Source organism: Melopsittacus undulatus, chromosome 8 (genome assembly GCF_012275295.1).
Source record: "Melopsittacus undulatus isolate bMelUnd1 chromosome 8, bMelUnd1.mat.Z, whole genome shotgun sequence".
Taxonomy (NCBI): Eukaryota; Metazoa; Chordata; class Aves; order Psittaciformes; family Psittaculidae; genus Melopsittacus; species Melopsittacus undulatus.
In genome coordinates this window covers 37,514,314-37,528,417 of record NC_047534.1, presented here as the reverse complement: position 1 = coordinate 37,528,417, position 14,104 = coordinate 37,514,314, and the positions used below count along the sequence as shown (strand labels likewise).

The window sequence follows — 14,104 nt, the reverse complement described above, 5'->3', positions numbered from 1 at the left end:
ACACAGCATTCATTTCCCACCCGCTTTCCAAGGGAGCAGAGGAACACAGAGGGAAGCCTGTTCTCCGGCAAGCCATGCTAGAAGGATCCTACTATTGGGTGAGCAAAAAGGGAGGAAAGTGCCTTGCTGGAGCACTGTGCCTTCCAAAGGGTCAGTGCACTACCCGCATGCTTGGAAAGAGCCACACCAGCAAGCTGAGGAATGGCTTTTCACATTCCTCCTTGAGAAATCTGACTTTATTTTCGGAGTGTTTTCTTAGTTCTACTCAAGCTCTGCATACGAGGTACAGACTGCTTTAAAGCAGTAGCAGGTTGTATGTGCACATATGTCCACACTCCTCAGGCTACGAAGGCAGGCCTCTCTGGAGTGTGTGTAAAACACATGTACGTGCTTCATTAGCTTTATTGCCTACAAATCAGTGCAGAGGTTTCCTGAGATGCTCGGTCTGGCAAGTACTGGGAATGCCGACCCTTTTATAGGCAACGAGACCCTTCGAGCAGGAGAGGGTTGTGCCACCTTACGGGGACTGCCTGCTCCTCAGGTGAGGTGCCTGTATGGCTCTCCCACCGCAGCTATCACAGCTTCAACGGCTGCTCCAGCCCGCCCCACAGGCCTCCCTCTGCCCAGCCAGCGACCACAGCCTCCGGCGCTCCGCCTGCACTGACGGTACTGCCCCTGCCCGAAACCAAGATGGCGCTCGCGGCCTCCCCCGGGGCGTGTGCCGGAATGTGGGCGGGGCGGGCGATGTGGCGAGGTCCGGCCCCCTCCGCCGCCCGGCTGCCGCGCGGCATTGCCCGGCCGCCGCCCGCCGCAGCCCGGGAAGGCTGTGGGGAGAGAGCCCACGGTAGCGCGGTGGGAGCTGCGGGAGGCCGAGGTAGGTGGGGGCGCGGCGCAGCTGCTTTCGCTCTAGAGCGGGCAGCGGGACAGCACGGGGCCCTGCTGGGAGCGGAGCGGCTGCTGGCAGGCTCTCTGCCTGGGCAGCCCTCAGTCTGCGGGAGACGACTCTGCCTGGGCCGGCCGGGCTCCGAGGCCGCTGCGGAGTCCGGGCCTGGGACGAGCAGGGCAGCGGCAGCGGTTGTCACTGCCGGGCCGGGGCCCAGGCGTGCAGGGGGTGTCCGTCCCCTCCGGGCGTTACCACAGCCGCCTCAGGACTCCTCCGTCCCTTCTCAGCTTCCCCGCAGCTTCCTGGCAGGAAAGGAGAAAGCTTCAGGGGGATCGGAGACCAGCGTTCTCCGTCGTAAGGGTGGTAATGTCAGACACAAAACCGATGCGACCTGCCGCCGCGTAATTCCCGAGGTCGTCTGTGAGCTTTAAGTGCGGATTTGTTATTTCCTTCCTTCACCAAAGGCCTGAAGGGTATGTTTTCACTTTCAGAGATTAAAACCGAAGAGGCGCTGGCGAAGAACGGACATGCTTGACACTTGCCTGCAGTTGCCTGTGTTGTGCTACAGCACGATTTTTACCCGATAAGGAGAGACTGAGACGCTGTTATTTTCATCTTTGACTCTTCAGGTTATTATATAAATGTAATAATAAAGTAAAATCTACGGAAAGAGCACCTGGGAACTGAGCATGGTAGGATCTTGAACAAAAGTAGCTGCTATCGCGAAAAGAGCAAGGGAAGGAATGGCATCCCGAGAGAGGCTGTATGAGCTTTGGATGCTTTACTGCAATAAGGTAAATATTTGGGGGAGGGTTGTTTGTCTTTTTCCTCTTCTGTTTGGAAGCCAGGTATTTAAATGTGTCTGTAACATTTTTTAGCCTGTTACTATTTTTTTTTCCCTCACAAATTGCATAGACTTGTCTGGCTTCTGTAAGGATGTAACTGCAGACTATATCCAGCTATATTCTTAAACTATAACTTTATCTCTTGCCCTTCAGGTTGGTTTTTTTGTGTGTGTGGTGTGAATTCCACTGTGTTTGTGGCTCAGTTTAAGCAGTTTTTCTAGCTATATCTTTCTAGTTATGTGAATGCATATGTTCACATAATTCTTCGTACGGCCGTGGCATTAAAATGTATTAATTCAGTGCTCTCTGGTAGTTAGCTTTATACTTATTTTCTATGTGAAGCGCCAGTTTCTTTTAAACTATGTTTGCGAAAGCTATCCCAAAGAGCAGATTTATCAAGTTACTCACGAGTCTTCCTTTGCTAGTTATCATCAGAGCATCTAAGTATTCCATTAATAATAATGAATTTCCTTCATCCGGCAAGAATGTTATGAAAATACTGTCCTGTTTCCATTTGCATTTTATAGCGTAAAGCAACTGATATGTTTAAAAGACAGAGCCTAATTGCCTCTGCGTTGCCGAGTATGTACACAAATTGGATTGCAGATGATCTGACTAGACATCTGTAAAATAAAAAACATACAAAAAATAACTCTAAAGGCAGGGGAAAGGACTGGCCTACTGTCATAGGCACTCGGTGGCAAGCGTAGCTTTTGGTGGACTTACTCTCTGGGTTTGTTTTGCCTTTTCTCTTTGCAGTCTCATGCTTCATAGGTATCTCAGTTCCTTTAGCTTTCAAACCAGTAGGACCTTAAGCATACAACAGACATTCTCTTGTTCTTCTTCCCAGTTAATTTCTACAGAAGGCCTATCTTGAGAGCATAAAATGTTAGAATTTAAGTACATGCAGTCTGAAAAAGTGCACAGAGCAGTGGATGGAGGTTGCACAAAGCAGTGTTAATTGTAGCTTTTCTTAATTTTTGTGTGTGTGAGTTTGCAACCCTAATGCTCTAGATGTTAAAAATAAAACCAGTGCAAACATAACAGCGTGGTATGACTTCTTGCTGCTACCAGCGTGGGTCATCTGTTGGGTTGAAACGTATTTGCGTAGACCTTTGCCTTTTAAACTAATGTAGTACTGACAGTGGTAGTAGGAAATAGCCTAGCACTGGAGGACATGGATGTTTTGCCAGTGAGTTCATCGATGTGAGAAGAACAAAGACACTTGGAACAGACTCCAAGAATCCAGGCTTTCCTCTGCTTTGGGAGACACAGCCCTGCAGAAATGAGCCAAGCTCTGAATTTCGTTATCCAGCCGGCCTATGTCTCTTTCCTCCCTAGTTATTTATGAATTTTTTATGTCTGTCTTACACCTTCTTCCCCTTTGCTGGAACCTTTCTTTCAGATTGTATTCTTTCCATCTCCATGTTTTCCTCTTGCTAGCAGGAAGTTTGCATAAATAAAGGAGTGCTAGTTAAAATGTGTGCTTTAGATCACTTAGAGGATGTTCAGTTTCTCTATGGGAATGCTGTGTACTGAGTTAGTCAGCTCTCGGGTAGTGGAGAATGGTGTATTAAAAGTATCTTCTTATATACTTTGGCTATATGAGCTGTTGGTGATGTTTCTTGGCCTTTTTTTTCCAGAGCCATATGTTAAGGGCATATTTATTAAGTGGGTTCATATGTTGATAAGGACTAATTTTTAAGTAGCAATATATATATATATATATATACACATTAAAGAAACCCTAACTGTCAAAATTTGAAGGCAACTAGAGTAACTCTGAAAGAGGAATCTTCACTTCTTCAAAAAGTAAAAAGTGCTGGACACAAAACTGGTTTTTCTTTCTCTCTCAACTAGTTTACCTCATTCTGCTTGGGGCAGGCATGTAGCATACGTGTTTTATCTTGGATTAAGTTTGCTGAAGTTTGAAGCAACTGAAGAAGCTAGGTCTTAGGATGTAAAATGTTGTAAAGCCTTAATGTAAATTAGATTGTTCAGTTATATATTGAAAACATCTGTGTACTATACTTTGTTCTCCATGGAGCATCCAGCATAAGGTGACAGGATATAGTGGTATAAGGAGAAGTCTTCTTATACCTGGGACTGCCCAGGTAGAATCATATCCTGTATGTTGCACTGTCATGACTTTGTGGCTGACATCCTGGGAAGGAGGAGAGCTAGGCAATTCCTCGCAACTACAAAAACTGCTGGAGAGTTACAATTGAGTAAGGTGGGAATTTGTTGTGCCACAAATACCAAGTATGTGGTTTTAGCTTTTGCAGCCTTGCTAGCTAAAGAAACAGTGAAATCCAAGCTCCTTTTTCTGTGATGTTTCTTATTGTTGCTAAAAAATAGCCTTGTTTGCCTTGCCTTTTTTAGATAATCGGTTCCTTCATGATAGTATGTTAAATATAGCACCCTGTGCTACAGCAGCAGTTTTTCATGGCTTCAAAGTGATGGGTAATGCTGTGTTACTATCTTACCTTCTATCCGAGGTCAGGACTCTTGTTCTTTGTGATCATCTGACATCTCTGACAGCATCAGGTGTCAGCTACAGCTACTAATTTAGTGTAAGGTAACGTTAGCAAGGCATTTCTCTGTTTTCATTGCCTCTTCTGCAGTTCAGCTGGTTTGGGCACAAGCGGTCTTTGGATGACCCTGTATATGAGGTGGTTTCTTTTTATTTTTTATGTTTTTAAGATCATGTTTGTGTGGCAGAAAAATTTCATTTTTAGTTGGTATTCAGTTGTGTTTCATCTGGCAGTTTCTAATCTAAGGCTGAGGTTTGGTTTTGGATTTATATTTTTTAACTTTTGTTCCCCTAAAAGCTATCCTGTAGGGCAATTGCTGCAAAGTGGCATATTACAATCTGCTGTTTTAGATGCACAGTAAAAGTAGTAGCTATGCATGACTTATGCATGGAAGCAGTTTAAAAATTCATTAAACTTAGTGAAATTGTGATACAACTGGGGTTGTATCACAGCATTGTATTGTTGATTGAGCTGTTAATGCTTGAGTTTTGTTTGGTTTGTTTGGTTTTTCTTTTAAATGATGATGTCAAACTTTTTGCAAAGAAAGCATTGTTAAGGATTCAACTTGCATATTTTTTGATGCTTTTCAAATATTTTTGTTCTATTTTTTCTATTAAATTATCTGTTAATGTACGATGCTGTTACTTGAATATTGATATGGATGCAAGCTACTCTCCTTCATCCAAATGTAGGAGTGTGGTGTCTTTTAAGATAATTGGCCTTTCTAGAAGGATGAGACTAAAAGGACTAAAACTTCCTAGCGATAGAAATCACTAGAAAAAGTTTTCTGCAGTAAGCTAGGTAGACAATAGTAATATCAAGCATATTGACTGTCAGTTGAAAGCCTTCAATAATCTACACCGAAACCTGAAACATTTCTCATATAAGTGCATACGCAGCAGTTACCTGAAAGGCTTTACTAACATAAATGTACAGCAGAAGAGCTCTTTTAGGGGAATTGAAGTAGTCTGGGGAAAGGACAAGCATCTGTGACCTTTTCATGTTCATGTGACTGAGGTGATCTGTACCAATTTTGCCTTGTAGCCTTAGACCATCATAGCTGTAACAATATTATTGTTGTAATATTAGTTGATTAAGCTTTTCTTAGATGTTAAGTATGTATCTGTACCAAAATATGTGTTTTATAATCCTTTGAAGTAACCATTACTGCAGATTGAAATTAAAGAGGTTCAACTTCTTTTTTATCTGTAAGATTTTTAACTGTGTGTATCTCATCTCCAGTTGTTCCGGTATGTGTTTCAGACTCTTAGGCATAAAGTATGTCAGGATTTCTGATATTATTTCACTTGGAAAGTGATCAGATACCCTTTTATATGGAAAGAGATTTTCTCCTCAATCAAAAAAGAAGGAAAGAAAAAAAAAATCCCCAATTGCCTTAAAAGTGGCGTTTCAAATGCATAAGGAGGAAGGAATGGTTCCTTAGTTTATGTTAAATAACATGAGATTTTGCTTGTAAGGGGTTTTTAACTTTTGTCCGTGTATAAAATTGGAGAGTATTTGTAAATAAGATAAAAAAGCTTATGATCAGATCGACTTATAGACATGACTATTGTAGGGTTGCTTCAAGTAATATGGTTGAATTGAATTTGTTCGCCTAAATGATACAGTAGTTGTGTTTCTCAAAGAAATGTGGTTTTAGCAAAATTAGGCTCAGTTATGGTGAAGCACGTGTAATTCAACAAGAATATAATCTTTGACGTGAAACTGTGAGCCTCGTGTGAAACGGTGACCTTTGCATCCCAAATATGATCTCATCTTGACTTGGCTTGCACTTCTTTTCTTCCTTGTGCAACTGCTGATTTGTCAGCGATTCATCTTGCATAACTATATATTGCCTTTGTTATGCTAGATAAAGAAGTATTCAGCTTAAAGCTAGGTGAATACTTGAGCAAACAAAGTGTTCAGTAAAAGTGGTTTCTTGTAAATCACAATTATAATGTAAATTCATGCCTATGTTAAAACTTGTGAATAAAGATTTATTAAACAATTGCTGTGTCAAAATAACTTCTCTGCTCATACTTTTAAATAAATCTCTGTATTCTGAGGGAGTGTAATTTGTAAAAGAGCATGTCACAAGTCACAGGTGGCCATGTGTTGGTGAAATACCTTTATTTACTAGATGCTGAGCTAAGAATGGATAGATATAAACAAGAACAGTTGGACTTCAATTCTGAATTTACTGTCTGCTATTTACAGAGCTGTCTCATAGCCCAAGAACTAACACAATTCTGATATCTACAAATATAGAACTTTTAATATAAATAACTGAAGTATGAATGAGACATCAGTCTCTTAACTTGCAATAGCCACAGCCTTCCTTAATTGTGGACAAGGGGTCACCTTCAGGTTGAAATGAGACAACAGATAAATGTAAGAGACAGAGATGTAAGAAAACCATCATATTCTGAAAGCTACATAGAAACTTCTTTTTAGTCTTACCATTCTATAGCATTTTGGCAATACCTATATGTAGCTGCTACTTCAGATAAAGAAGTACCTGAGGTTTGTCCATGCTTTGTCTCTAAGATTCAAGGTTTTACTGGTGTTCAGCATGAGACTGAAATTCCCACATGTCCACAGGTTTGTGGATTAGTGAGAAACTAAGTGGAATTAATGAGAAACATCAGTTCTGAACATACCAACAAATGTATTCCAGATCAAGTTTTTACAGAAGTGAAAGAATCTAATGTCTGTTAAATGAAATGATTTATCACAAAGATAGAAACACAGGCTGTTGGTTCTGAGTGTTGATGTATTAATATTAGAGTGAATTTAACAAACACGGGGCTGTTGTGTGGTATCTGAGTTGTGGCACTTTTAATTTGGTTGTGTGGTTCAGATCCAGGGATAGCATGTGTTCTGATAAAAGAATATTGCAGAACCAACTCAAATGTTCAGTATGTTTGTGCTGTAATACGGAAACGGGAGAAAGGCTTGCCAGCTGCTTGTTGAACAGCATTGTAGCTTAATGCCTGAATCCAAATTTGTCAGTAGGTACTGTTAAAATATTTACAGGCTTCAGAAAGGTTAACCAGCTGTTGTAGAAGAGAGAATAGCTTCTTTAATTACTGAGCTTTTCTTGATGAAAGAAATATACGTAATGAAAACCATCAAAACATGCATGTCTCAACAGTACAGATAAGCATCATATTTTTAAAAGAAATAATTTGTTCCGATAACTGTTCCAATTTATCTTTTAGTAAATGTGAGGCTCCAGTAGAGGATGGGAGATGTGGCAGAAACACCAAAAAATTAAAACTATATTTTCGTGATTTTTTTTTCCCCTCTCATCGTAAATGCTGTTTTATGTTGGACATCTCACTAAGGCTCCCCTATGCATCTGTAAATCCAAACATTAGCTCTTAGATTTGTGTGCTGATAAATATTTGTGTGTTGATACTTCCTCTGATATTTAGAGGATTTATGACAATCTCTCTGATTTATGGTTAAAGATTGCATGTACATATAGTAAAAATTAGGAGTAAGTGGCATTAAATAATTGTTTGACCATCAAGTAACACTGCTAACTATGGCTATGTAAAATTAGAAATTAAGTTTAACTGTAATAATAGCTAGTTATACCGGTGTCTAAAAGCAGACTGTGTTTTAAAACAGGATTTTTAAGAAGTTAAGTTCCAAAGGCTTTAAAGACTTTTGAATGCTTTAGATAAAGGATATTTGAGGAAGGCACACACAAAACCTTAAAATAAATTAGTGGTTAAATACTACTTCTACATAGTACGAAGAGAGCATAAAATCAAAGCAGATGCTAAACCTTTAATTATTCAGTAGATAGCAGTTAGGCATAGGAAATACACTTTTATTTAAGTAGCTATTTTGAGTAATTCTGGCTTTTAGACTGAAGTTGTGGGGGGAATAGGGATGAAGCCAAATATTTGGGGGCATATTCCTGAAGTCTGAATTAAAACGGTGAATGAATTTGCATTTAATTATTAATGTAGGGAGAATTGGTACGCTTTGTATTGTCAATTGTCATTCACCAGTACCTGCCTGAGAGCCTGTAGGAGTATCACATAAGACATAAAAAAAAAAAAAAAAGTGAAATCAGAGGTTGGAAAGGTTTGGAAAAAAGGATTTAACATTAATGCCAGAAGTATCTATTAAAAGCGAAGTAAAAATGAAGTGGTTTGACTCTGACTTCTTCAATAAGATGGCATGATTATTCTGTTAGTAATAAGTAATAATTCTAGGAAAACATTGTACTTTCATATGGCTTACTGCCAGTTTTCACTTTCAGTGTGGAAGGAGAACTTAGAAGCCAAAACTATTTTAGAAGTTATTGGCACTGCTTTTCCTAAAAGCATCATGCAGTAAGAGTAAATGCTTGGCTTCTGCGGAAGAGTGATGGAAATGTTAACTGGCAGTCTATATGGGGTATCAGCTCAGAGTTTCCAGTGGCATAATCTTCGTAAGCTTTGTAGAAAGTGGTTATGTTAGGTGCAGGCTGCTTGTAAATCCCCTTACCAGCTCTGTCAATGAATAATTGTCTAATGCACTCAACTATATAAAAGTTGGTATTTGTTTACATGTACTTTTGATGAATTTAGGACTAGCTGGAATGGGCAGTTTTCTTGATAAATGACTGAAGCTTCATGAGGTGTGTAGGCTAAACGTGTTAGCGTGTTCTGAGAAGCAAGGAGAGAAAAGGTTTTATTTGATGTTCTGTAATTTAACTAAAAAACAAAACAAAACCAATTTTGGTTAGATATGTAGTGTTCTCACATGCTTTCAAGGGCAAACTTGGAATTGGGGAGAGAAAATAACATGATGAGAAGAATAGTCCTTTAATAGCTGTGTATAAATTACCTAAAATACAAAAAATGGTCTCAAAAATGGCAGTGAGTACAGTGGCTCAGGTATGACTTCATGCAATTCTTTTTTGTCCTGAGGACCCCACATCATTCACTGTGCTGCATGGGTAAAGCTCTTGGAAATAAAGCAGAGTGTAGAGGACAGTGGTGCTATTTGCCAAAATCTGACCTCAGTATCTATGTGTCCCAGTCATTTAAATCTGTACTGGCAGAACTGCAAGGGATACTAAACAGCAGTTGACCAAGTAACATAAATTCTGCTATGCCCTAGTTTTTGAGTCTGATTTTTATTTTTTTTTTTTAAGGGGGCTTTTGAAAAGTGAGTTTAGGTGAGGTGCTTTTATACCTTCACTGTATAGTTCAGCTACCTGGTGAGGCTGAGAAGACAAAACCAGTGCAATTCATAGCTAAAGAAAGAAAAACTTGCTTTACTTAAATTTGGTGTATGGTAATCTTATAACACTTTGAAACAAATACAGATGGCTTTTTGACAAGCTGTACACAAGTTCTCAGCCTTTATCTGCTGAAAGACTTAACAATATTTAGCTGTTGGTTGGGTGAAATAATAGTCTGGTTTTACTGGTATACATCCTGCTTTCTTTCAGTCTGTCTGTGTTAAACTTCTACATCACACAAAGTTAGGAACTTGATGGTGCATAAGCTGACTTCGTGTGTGTTGTTGCTAAAACTTGGCCCATTTCTCATGTAAAAAACGACTCGAGTTTCAAAACAATCAAGTGTTAAACTCTAAACCTTCCCTAAGCTATAGTTTGAATTTTCACTAAGTTTAGGCTGATCTTGCCACTGTAGACTTTTGACATCATGTTATTTTAGTTGTTTTAGAGTTGTTTAGGATGCTTCTTGTTCCCTGAGGCATAAAATACAGCTTCCAGATTTTACTACTGTGGGTTTGTTACTTCAACTTTGGAAAAGGTGAATGTTAATAGAATATTCCTGATAAGTGCCCTGTACAGTGGACTTTAAAAGGCTGAAATACTATGTATCAGTTTGTACTTGGAACTTGGCAAGTGGTACTTTCTATCAAATGTGAAGACATTGAGATTAGATTAACTAGATTCATCCTATGGATGGCATCAGTCCCATGCTGGTTCCAAGCTACAAGGCTGTAATTGTGTTGTTGAAAAACAACAGCAAAAAAAGAGCAAGAGAGAAAAATAGAGGCTTTACTTCCATTTTAGTAAGAAAACTAGTTTTGTTTCCCCTGTTTTGTTGGGGAGTTGAAGAAGAAAGGGAATCAACAGCTCCCAGATAATGGGCTTTTTCTTTAACCTAGGGCCCTAATGGAAGATTAGGGGAAGATTATAATTATTTTCCTCACGTTGAAAATAGAGGAAGTATATTGACTTTGACTTCTGATGTTTATGAGCTAAATTTTATAGTGATTGACAACTATAGGCTTTTTTTTTGGTATAAATCTGTATGCCAAATGGAGATTTTTAGCTTGCCCCAAAATAGTTGTTTCTATTGTTGTTTCACTGCAACTCCCACTTACAAAGCAAAACACATCCCCCTTTTTCTTTTAATTCCAGAAGTGGAGCAAAAGGCTTGTGTGAATTTTGGAAAAGGATGTTTATAATGACTTGCTGGGAGCCTTCCTTCTTTTGGATCAACAGCAGATCCAGAAATTAGTATTGCGGTCAAAGGGAAAAGTTGTGCCCAAAGGTGGTTCCCTTGACAATTAGAATTGATTGAATTTGTCAAGGCAATTTAGCCATTTTCAGACAGTTTATCATGAAGGCTTTCATTAATTCTAACTCTGTTGTTGAGGCTTTTCAGGTTTTATTTTGGCATTTTACAGATTTTAAAGGTTCATAAAAAGCATAAGCACTTTGGCATATTTTGGAACAGCGGCTGCTAGGAGATCTCATGCTGAACATATTCCTTTTTATGTCTGAAAACATGAAGAGGAAAAAGCTCCCTTAAAGCAAACCTTGTAATCCCCCAATGAAGAGTTTATTTCAGTGTTGAGAAATGATCTACCGTTCTGTATTATGCAGACTACTTCAGTTAGTTTTAAGACTATTAAAGACTATTGCTGGTGATCTAAGGGCAGTATTATTTAATGTTTAATTTCCTAATGTCATTTTTGGTAGGTCCAATTCAGCCTTAACAAGGAATTGTTCTTATTGTAAATATGATGCTTGGAGATGGGGAATTAGTTACCATAATACCAGTGCCAGTAAGATTTCATGGTAGTACTTCTAAACTGAAATCCACTTTGAAGGTTGACTGACTGCTACACACAGTAGTCAGACCAGGCTGGCTTTTTGACGTTAAATTTAACGACTTCAAACAACTGTGTTGTCAAACAAGTCGATCTTGTCTCCCTGTCTAACTCTGAACTGCCCTGCAGGGAATTTTTGCCTTTGGAGCTTGGAATGTGACACCGCAAATAGCCTCGGGTGGGTCCAGCTTTTGTTTTAACAACTAATACTTCCTGGATGTGGCTATAAAAATTGTACTGAGCTTTGCCCTTCCAGTTATGTCTGTTTGCTTGGAGTGTTAGTAGGGCTGGAAGGTATGGTTTAATCTAAAAGCAGCAGTTGTACTGATTTGAAACCTTGGGCGAATATGCCTGTATTCCACAGGTGTTGGTCTAAACACTTTCAGTGGGAGGATTTCAATGCCAGTTTTGTGTAAGATGTTTTTGTTTAACTTAGCTGTAAGAATTCAAAACTGCCTGGCTTGTTACAAGTTTTAAAAATGTTATTATAGGTGCAAAAAATTCCTGCTGACCTTCTTGTATAGGCAAATAGTTACTCGGGGCAAAAAAAGAGACCAGACATTTCTTTGTCAGTCATTTCAGCAGTCTTCATAAAGAGTAGAGGAAGCTATTATAATTTCTAGATAACTTCGTACGTCAAAGATAAGAGCCTGTCCAAAGTAAGTGTAGGTTTTGCTTATAGTTTCTTTTTCTTCATTGCCTTAGAGAATGTTGTATCTTTCAGAAAGGCGTTAGACTAAACTTCTCTGCTATTGGCTTTGGTGCAGTGTAGCTAAACTTAAATTTGGTGTTAGCACTGAGAGCTTATTTCCCAGTTCCACCAAGTCTAAGGGTAGCCTTGCTAGAGTTTATATATTGCAACTGTTAAAATATAGACTTCCTGGAAAATTTGGTAGCGTTTCGCAGTGTTTAGCCACTGTATTGCTATCCATACTGTACCCTAAGAGACTGGTTTTATTTAGCAACTTTTTTTTTTTTTAACTTTCTAGTGTAGTATTAACTGTGTTAGTTTAAAAAAAACCCAAATGAACAAACCAACCTCTCCTGGATGTTTTATGATGATTTTTAGGTGTGGGGTTTATATATATATATATATATATATATATATATATATATATATATATAGTGCTTTTTTGAGTGGTTGTTTTTTTCTTCTTGTTTTTTTGGGGGTGGGGGAGGTAGGGGGAAAGGGGTGCTCCTGTTAGGAGCTCAATACTACTTGAGCCTGGCAGTCTTTCCAAGTGTAAAGGGCTATGAGAACTATTATGGTGCCAAGAGGATGCTATGAAAATGGAGACTTAAAGGCTAGTAGTTTGGGGTTTTGTGTTTGATTTTGGGTGTGTTTTGTTTAAGAAAACCAGAAGTATTTAAGGAAGGGCAGAACAAAGAAGTATTTTCACTTTTAGGTGCTCTGAGCTACATTTGATTTAATAGGCTTAAAATATTTTTTCTTTCATTACTGCAGTTGAATAACTGTTGCTATGGCAGTTTCACAGACCTTTATTATAATATGTTGAGCTCAGATGCCTACTTAGGCTCTGCAGACTTGTGGATATCAATTACAGGACTGTTTACCTTTCAAATTATTTATTTATTTATTTTAGATTTGCACACATCCATACAGTGACACTCTCTTAAAATAGCCCTGTCAAAACTCTGTTTCAGTCTGCAGAGTGTGTGTGGCAGGGCTGGGAAAGAGCACCGACTTAAAATTGGGTTATCCCAATTTATCCTTCTGGTGTATTATCAAAACATACATTGCTTTGTACCCTGTGTTTTAAAAGCATGGTATTTCTTCATCCAGCAGTGCAGAAGGCACCTTGGAGCTGTTGTCTGACGTTGTCTAAAGTTAGGGCTGCAGCTACTGGTCTGCAGAATGACAACAAAGGGAAATGATGAGAGCTGGGAATCAGGTTTCCATAGGTTTCATGGCTTTTACTGGTAATAAGGCCTCTGAGCATATAAGATGCTTTACTATGGTCTGGCTAAGTTATTGCTTCCTTAGGAGGACTCCAGATATAATGGAGTAGCTAACAATTTATAGTGTTTCAATTGGAGCTGGGGTTGCTTAGAGTTTAACCCTAACCCTAAAACCTGGGCCAGATTCAAAGTTTGAAAGCTGATTTTAACTGAAGTTTCTAACATCTTTGAAATCGTTTGTATCTGTAGCAAACCTGTTGAATGTTGGGTCACTTTTTCCTGGAATGACATACTCTTAGTTTGTAAGTCTCCATATTTGTTTCTGGAAAGGTGGCATACTCCTATTAGGTGGTATATAATGGCAATTTATTTATTAGTGTTTCTTATGTTGCTAAGTGATCTTGTTTACATTTTTTTGCCTTGATGATTTTGTTGTTTTTTTTTCCTCTAAGTGCTATTGCCTGGATGGGAATCTCTAGATTTGACTCAGAATGAGTCAACTATTGTGTAATCAATTTACTACTGGCACATTCCAGTAGTGTTACTTTGTATTTTGATATCAAAGCTTGATTATTTTAATAATTTGGAATAATATGTAATTAATAGGCTGGCAGGGGATTGAGGTACAAGGGAGTTAAATATTGTGCTGCAAGTAATGATCGAACAATACTACAGTTCTTGGTTTTTACCAGAATTGGGAGGAGTTTAGTAGTAAAGTGAATTGCACTACAGGTAAGCAAAAGCATTTAGCCTTTTATAACATCAGTGCCCTATTCTTGCCATCTACATAATTGCTTTCTATTGCATGTTTTGTTTGCCAATAT

General features: G+C 38.8%; 1 protein-coding gene across 1 annotated transcript in view; it reads left to right on the top strand.

The window, feature by feature from the left end:
- The first annotated feature begins 759 nt into the window (after window positions 1-759).
- Window positions 760-14,104, top strand: part of NBEAL1 (neurobeachin like 1) — an 85,140-nt gene continuing 71,795 nt past the window's right edge. Inside the window, exons 1-2 of the mRNA XM_034065306.1 lie at window positions 760-874; window positions 1,375-1,677. Coding sequence (XP_033921197.1) covers window positions 1,627-1,677 — 51 coding nt within the window. The 5' untranslated portion in view covers window positions 760-874; window positions 1,375-1,626. The remainder of the gene's footprint in view (window positions 875-1,374; window positions 1,678-14,104) is intronic.